Source organism: Pygoscelis adeliae, unplaced genomic scaffold, assembly GCF_000699105.1.
Source record: "Pygoscelis adeliae isolate BGI_AS28 unplaced genomic scaffold, ASM69910v1 Scaffold171, whole genome shotgun sequence".
Lineage (NCBI taxonomy): Eukaryota > Metazoa > Chordata > Aves > Sphenisciformes > Spheniscidae > Pygoscelis > Pygoscelis adeliae.
The window spans coordinates 316,290-324,476 of NW_008824186.1; the positions used below are offsets into that span (position 1 = coordinate 316,290).

General features: G+C 42.5%; 1 protein-coding gene across 1 annotated transcript in view; it reads left to right on the forward strand.

Moving 5' to 3' along the window:
* MICALCL (MICAL C-terminal like) overlaps positions 1 to 8,187 on the forward strand; it is a 39,933-nt gene that overhangs the window by 21,996 nt on the left and 9,750 nt on the right. The window contains exons 7-8 of the mRNA XM_009334568.1: positions 5,627 to 5,721; positions 7,801 to 7,893. Of these exons, the coding sequence (XP_009332843.1) occupies positions 5,627 to 5,721; positions 7,801 to 7,893 (188 nt within the window). The remainder of the gene's footprint in view (positions 1 to 5,626; positions 5,722 to 7,800; positions 7,894 to 8,187) is intronic.

Genomic DNA, 8,187 nt, shown 5'->3' on the forward strand with positions numbered 1-8,187 from the left:
TTTTTTACTTCATCTGCAAATACACGTGCAGATGTCTTTCCTATCCTGATGACTCCTGCAGTTCAGACCCAGGTGTCTGTCCAAACTAAAACTATATTCTGTCTTTCTGTCATCTCCTGCCAAGTGTTCAGCCACCAGCTGAAGCTCAGCATGAGGAAGCAGAGATCTTAATTACTCAGCAGCAGATTGCCTGTCGCTCAAACTTACGCCTGCAGTTACACCTTCCATATGGGTCATTCCAGCTTCTGATATCCAGACCTGGTCTAAACGCTTTCTGGCTAATGCTTTCTGTTTCATAAAAGCTATTCCTCAAAGCCACTTGGAAATTTTGGGCTGTGCAGAGATCTGGCTGCACAGATTACCTGTGTGGGACCTAGACAAATCTTACTGAAGCAACAGGGATTCATGCACTGTTTTAAGTGAGAGATTGATTTAAAAAAAAAATAAAATCCTATCTAAGTTTGCCTGTAGAATATACAAATGTCCCCAAATAGCCACACTGGAGTTTCTAGGTGCAGTTCCAGATTTTTGATTTACTGCACAAGTATCTTTGAGGCTTTTGTCCTTTGATTCCTCCTTTGTGTTCCAACCCGCAGTTAAAAAAAAAAAAAAAAAAAAAAAAAAACCTTGATCAATAAAATTGATCAATCAGATGGTTAACTGTTCTCTCCTAAATCTACTTGCCCTTTTGAAATTAAAAAAAAATGCCAAAGTGCCATGTTAGTTATAGATACTAAAAATCATTAATACCACAGAGAAACAACAGTAAAAAGAGAGCTAAGCCAGGTTGTATGAAAGCGTTGAAATCAGCAGTTTGTAATGAGATGTAGTAGTGGATCCAGGGCTTAGGTTAACTTTTGACTTACAGACAGACCTTCTGAAGACCAGCCCATGAAGATGGTTGGTTATTGGCAGATGTTTGTGACTGTGGGTTTGCTTCTTGATAGCGATCGAGATGTGGGAGGAGTTTCTCTGTCCCTGACAGAGTAGGAATCGTGTGAAAACATTCCTAGAATCATTCCTTAGATGAGATGAGTTGTTATAACTCAGTTTGTGACTGTGTGTTGTTTACATGGCTCACTTCATTAAGCAGAACAACCAATTCAGCTGATGAGAAAATTAGATGTATTATGAACTCACTTTGCTGTTTTTGTGCACTTTTAGGTTGAAAAGGGATTGCTTGCAAATATTTCAGGTTCATAGATGGTTCCCATTACTGCATCTTTGTACCACTGAAAGTCTGTGTGTTTGCAATGTTCTTGTCAGCTAGGACGCTGTTATCTCAGTGATTTCACATTTTAGAAGGGGAAATGAGGCACTACAAGATTAAATTACATGCCTAAGACCACACAAGAAATCCGAGGAGAAGCAGAGATGTGAAGCCAAATAGCCAAGCCCACTCTTGATTTCTACTGGCCTTTCTTTTCATCTCCTACCTCATGCCAATTCTCATCTGGTTTGGGACACCAGTGCCCCAAGAGATAAGTGTAGCTTTGCCTCTCTCTTTTGTAAAACACTGAAGTGCTTAAAGTGGTCATGATTAACTCCAATGACTTTATAAAAATAGGAGTCTTGGACACTTACAGAGGAAGCCAACAGATTAATATAACACTGTGTTATAAAAACAGTTCCTCCTCCAAGACTTTCTGTGTATTTAGACTACAGTCATTACTGTGACACAAAAACACCCCAGGAAAGGGAGGTGAGCTGTGACATGCAGAGTGATGGCAGCAATGGTTTTCCCTATAAATCTCCAGGACAATCAGCAGTGCTCCCACGTCTAACAGAAGGTATCACCTTCTTAACCTCTTCATATGACACCTCTTTGTTCAGAGGACCTCAAGTTTCCTAGGAAAACCAGTACCTTAGATTTACGTGTTAAGGGATGGGTTCTCAAAAGCACTGGACTTAGGTCCAGTTGACCCTTCTGAATACAGTGGGGGTTTTACTGCTGACGGCATTCGATGGCAGTGCGCTTAGGCCAAAGAAAAGTGTCTTTGAGACCCACCCTTGGATTACCAAGCTGTAAGGAACTGGCCGTAGGAAGGAATTCTAATTTTATGGATGTAATTTTTCTTATCATCTCTTATGACATACACATATAAGGATACCAAGTCCCAATATCAAGAAATGGAGGTTTCCTCCAACTTTGTACTCTGAAGCGTATTCTGTGACACTGTCAGATTCAATAACAATTAATGATAATAATTAATACTCAGTTACCTGATTTACAGCTGTCAAATCACAGGAATGCTGGAAAGATCTCTTGACCAAACTCCTAGTAGCTACTGTGAGGTAGAAATCAAGAATAGCTTAATAAAGATTTCAGAAATATTTGTTCCTTTCCCCTTTATAATTAAGAACTAAAACTATGTCTGACCATTCCTAGTGATCCAAAGTCATGTTAGCTGGGGAGGCAAAGCTCTAGTATAACATATGTTAATTTGGAAGTTAGGGAGACGCCAGAGTACTTAAGAAATAAATCCCATTTTGAAGGAATGAGATGGCTGGAAAGAGAAAACCCAAGTCTAGAAGTGTTAATATTTGGAAAAAAACCATATGTTTTTGAGATCTTTTCTGTAGCTATGGAGCCTTAAGGCTTGACATATTTGGAGTAGACAAATTATTCTTATCTAACTTTACTATTGCAGTTCAAAGTTTCAGATTTAAATGACCAAGTAAGTGTAAAAGTCCCTAAGTTGAACATTTTTGTGTGAACTCCTTGTCCAAATCCTCACAGCTGGTGGCTAAATTCTGCCTATCCCACCCCTTTGGAGATGAGAAAGATTAATGCTCTGTTATCTATAGTAGAACATATAGATGCTGTAATACAGAAGAGTTTTGGGTTTTGGTGGTTTTTTTCCAAAATGGAATAAACTTGTGGTATTTTTCTCTAGCTCTGTATAAAGGAAGTTCATTTAGTGAGGTAATTCCTTACTATGCTTGTTATAGTTGTCTTGAAGTTGAAATTTGCATCTGGGGTACATTTTAGAGCATATTTCCGGTCTCTCCCACAAGGAAATAGCCAAAGAAAAACAGTTCAGCAGAGCACTGCATGGCTGCCCTTTTCATGTTGAAAGAAATGCACTGTCCCACTGTTTCTATATCCCTGAAATGTGGCAGGACCACACATCTGGGAGCCAAAAACCTGTATTCTTATCCCAATTCTGTCACACTCTGCTGTGTGTTGCCGGGCACCTCCTTGGAGCAGCCCATGCTTCAATTATCCACATTGTATTAGCAGAGAACATCAGTGCTGTGAAATGTATATGCAATGAATGTGACAGAGACCGTAACTGTCAATGCACACAGGTAGATCCATCAGATGCCTCATCACTGAGTGGCTTCGTGTGGTCCTTCGTCCTGTAGGTTTTGTGGGTGGAGGTGATGAAGGATGTTGCTGATTGCAGTCAGGTGGCTGTTGTCTCACAGGGCTGTGGGTACCACATCCCTTGAAAGGCTGAGCTGTTTTGGAGCAATCTAAATGGCTTTTCTCTGCAGAGCAAGGTGCAAATACCTGGCTCTCCATAGCAGATAGGCATTGGGAGGACTGTGGATGTTATGAATCTGTTCCGTGCACAGACATCAGCTTCCTCGTGCTCATGAGATGGTCCTTGGAAGTCCTTGGGGAAGTCATTGACCCTCTCTCTGTCCCAGAAAGGCAAACAGCTCCTGAGTCACACCCCCTGAGGAGGAGGCAGGTGCCCTTGTGTTACAGCAGGCTGCTTTTCCTCTAGACCTTGTAACGCTTTTTAAATTATTGATATCACTCAAAGAGGAGGACACGGGGAAGAAGTCACTTATTCCCAAAGCTGAGAGAAGAAAGGGAGCATGTAATTGCTTGTGTTTCCAGTCCTGCCAGGCTGTAAGGTTTGCTGCAGGTATATTATGGAATTTGATTTCACCAGCAGCCTGACCGCAAGGTAGTTACTGCAAACTTTTGGTTGCACAGTGAAAAGCAAGGTAAGCGAGTTTAATCCTCAAAAGAAACAGTAACTGTGATAGCCCCATGCCCTCCTCCATTTCGTGCACTGGGAAGGGCTTTACAGCTGACTGTCCCTGCTGGGGGCAGAGACAGGACACAGCTGGATTTACACCCTTGTCCACAGAGTGTGGGGCAGTGCATGGCACCGGTGTGACCCCAGCAATCGTGAGCCATCGGAGAGTCCCCAGCAGGTCAGGAAGTGGGAGCTGTGTCCCTCCTCCAAGTGCTGCGAGGTGTGGGGCGGCAGCCTGGGCAATTCTGGAGCAGGGGAAGCACGCGAGAGGCTGGAGTCCCACCTGGCATTTCTGCCAGGGCTATTGCACCTCCTGCTGCCCAAGGACTTGTCCTGCAAAAAGGAGGGCAGGACCCAGGTCTGCTCCACTGGACCCTCTGAGCTTGCAGCTTCATTGATGCGAGGACTGGGTGCTTCTAAAATTGAGATTGCTGAGAAAGATCAGAATTTCTGCCTCAAATTACTTGGATTTGCTTTCATTGCTTTACTGCCTGGCATGAAGTTATTTCATAGATCCTGATTTTAAATTATGTTATGAGACAGAAGTCCTACTTCAGGACTGGGATCCAGGGCATGGCAAAGAAGAAACATTTACGCTGGGAGAATGGGAAGTGATTTTAATGTGAATACAACTTGCACATAGGAAGCCAACTGTTACCTCGCAGATACAAAGAAAAATGGCTCTGTTAGCTTTAAATAATGTACATTTCCAAGATGTTGCCCAGCTGTTAATCATTAACCCTGTAGCAGGTTGAAGCTAGAGACAGATGTTCCAAAAGCAGTTTTATTTTCTGGAATAAAAAGAATGAAGCTATGAATTAGACAAATTAAGAAGAAATTCAAATATTTACACCCAGTTGAAATAAGATGCTGGAAAAACAGGCATGATAAAATTGCTGCAATTAAATGTAATTTAATTTATAATTCTGAAAGCATGCTTCTTCCAGAGGCAGCCTTTGAGTTTTCCTTATGGAGTGCATTGTTGTGATGTATGGATTTTCCTGACTTATTATGGCATTTTAATCAACAGTTCAATGATGTGATAATATTCCTAAAGCAGAAAAATAAGTGACGTTTGTTTAGACATAATTAATGAAATATTTATGTTGCATGAGGCTGTGTGATAAAGCCTTGTTCTCTTAGTCCATTTGCTTCTGATTACATTTGTGATTTTTTTATATGACCAGACATTCTGACGCCAACTATTTTACACTGAGCAGATGTCATGTAGTAAAAATGGGTGCCAGATGCTACAAGCCACATAAGGGTAATTTGTTTAAGAGCTGGCTCAGACTTTTTGCATTCAATTACACTGTATAGTGAGCCTTATACAATCATTTGGGTAATATGGCTAACTTCAGATATACATTTTAATGAATGTTGAGTGCGTTCAGAACAGCATGCTACATGCAGGATGCTCAATGAATTAATTTATTTGTATGTAATACCTGAAAAAAATCAAATATACCCAGACAGAGTTTTTGACAGGGATCAAAAATTTAATGCCATCAGCCAAATTTCCAAATTGCTCTAGGTGCTGCTGATTAGAACTCAGGGCAGGTGCAAAGTGTCTGTGTAAGTTAAAGAACAGTATTTTTTTGCTTCACTATTTTGTTCCTGCATTTTAGGATGTGAACACCTACCTGTCAGAAAACAAGCTACTGAGTATTCTACTTCTTCCTCCGATGATGAATTTGAATCCAAGCCTTCATTAACACACAAGGTAACCTTGACTTGGAAACAAAGATATTTCCTCAGTTGGACTGTATTTAAGATTCATCATATGATTTTGGTCTAAAACACACCACAATTTCTTAAAGTGGGGATGGGAACGCTTTATCAGTGGAGGTTATGTGTCATGGAGAGAAAAATAGATTAAAACTCAGATGAAAATCAAAATTTCTGTTTCCTCTTTGGATCTTTAATTCCCCCAGGTTACACCAACGTTGACAGAGAAGGTCTTAATTTGACAAGCAGACATGTTTCACTGAAACCACATCGAAGCTGCATTCTTAAGTGGCCTTAATATGTAGCCAAACAAGCAAACTGTTGAAAAAATTAAACCAAACAGATGCAGATTTCCCTTGGGGAAATACAACTTCATTTGAGAGGCGCTACAGGCAGGTTGTGTGGAAAACGCTGTGTTTATCCTAATCAGCATGACTGCGTGAGTCACGAAGTTGCACCCAGACCTTATACGCCGGCTGCACACCGGGGTCTTCAAGCCCTAACTCGATTCCTGTGGCTAGCAGGAGCGGTGGGATTAAAGCACCAGTGAACTCTTGATAGCCAGCTCTGATTTGAAGAAACAGAGCTTTTATTGCCTGTATAGCTCATCAGAAATACGGTTACCTCTTTCCTGTGGAGGGAATACCAGTAAGTGGAATTAACAGTACGAGGTGGCCTTTTGATTTGTTGCCTTTGAGGGGAAAAAAAGAAAGCAAAGCAAGAGGCTGCCCAGTACACTGGAAAAACAGCTGAGCTGAAAGCTAAATGGGGCTTTGAATGGAAACCCAGTTGCACAGCTCCAGAGGAACCGAAGTGCCACGAGGTAGAAGCGCAGCAGTGTGTGGCAGCATGTACCGCCAGTGTCTGTGTCAGGATGCGCTGAGATGTCAGAATTGATCATTCATCTTTCCTGTTACAGGAAAGACAATCCATAGTAAGATAATATTATAGTGAATTAAATAAAGTTTAAACAAAATAGAAAAAAGAAGGGAGACATGGCAGAAAACTCAACAGGAGCAACTCCCAGCAGTTCAGGCAGCCCCAGGGACAGGCAGGACCAGGCAGTGGGGAAGGCAGCGCTGCCAGGGCAGCTGCCAGAAACGGGGTGAATGAGCAGCTGTTGCACACAGGCGTTAGCAGTGACTCAGTTTTGATGCACGTTCCCCACTCAGCTAGTTTCTCTCGGCTGCCTCCTAAGCACTTCTTCTCATGCCAGCACTGGCTGCTGTTTTGCCAGTACCACTGTTTTTCTCTGGCAAAACACAGTGGGAAAAATTTTAGTGGCTTCCTGGCTTGTTAGTTTTTTAATCATCTTGTCTGTGGTGCTCATGTATTCTGTCTCCTCTAAAATGGGAAAATCACAACCTCGAAGCACTTCCAGACAGCTTGGGTCAAGGGCAAGATGGAGCAAGCGTGGGCGATTCCCTCGGCCAGCCCTGCAGCACGTGCTGCCCCGCTTTTCAGGCAGCAGTGACAGGTGCTCCAAGGAAAGGCAAAAAACCTCTGTAATGCAGTAGAGAAACAGCACTGGGGAAGGTTTCGCAGGGCTTCACGTAGTGTGCTACGATGGCTGTTTCTTTCGGATACGTCCCTCTTACTGCGTTACAAGCGATCCAAAGTGAATTTTACTACTTAACAGCTACAGCAATGGAAATGGGTTGAGTTTCCTTAAACTGGTGCCTCCCACTGCCTGTGCCTGGCTTCCTCCCTGATCACGGTGATGTCTGCAGAAGCCATGTATGTTGAATATAGTCAACTTTGCGATTCAGACATTTTTTATTGATAGATACAGTTCACACTCACTTAAGGTTGCAATAAGAGCTTGTAATGATTTCAAGTCAATGTAGGCAAATGCACGAAAATATTCCTACGTGAATATTTTCATTTCGGTTAGGTTGCCCCACACACCCTGCAGTAGCTCACCTTGCTTTAAGCAGGGGAGTCGGGTTAGATGATCTCCAGGCGTCTCTCCCAACCTCAATGGTTCTGTGATTCTGGGGAAGGTTTGAGAAAACCTGTGGTGGCATACTTAGGCTTTGATTGCCTTTTTTTTTCCCCTCTCTCTTTTTTGTAGGCAAAAAGGACTCTCAGAAGGAGAAGGAAGCTGGAAAAGGAGACAAAGCAATTGATTAAACAAGAGGAGCTGAAGAGGCTTCACAAAGCACAGGTGAAAACGTAGCTTGCAGATGTCCCATTTATCTCCCAAGAGCGGCTAGCGAGGACAGGAGGTATCCAGTGTGGGCTCTGCACCTCTCCTCGCTCCTCACTGTGGCTCACTGCCTTCTGTGTTGAAATCCCTCCAAAACATCAGGAGCAGGAAGATGTATGTGGCAGGGCCTCGCAACTCTATATGTGACAAATCCACGTGTGCCCCAGGAGATCATCATAATTTTGTAATTGTGTATGAAGAACAAGAGGGAATAGTGACTGGCAATAAGAGAAGAATACACTGAAGAGGGAA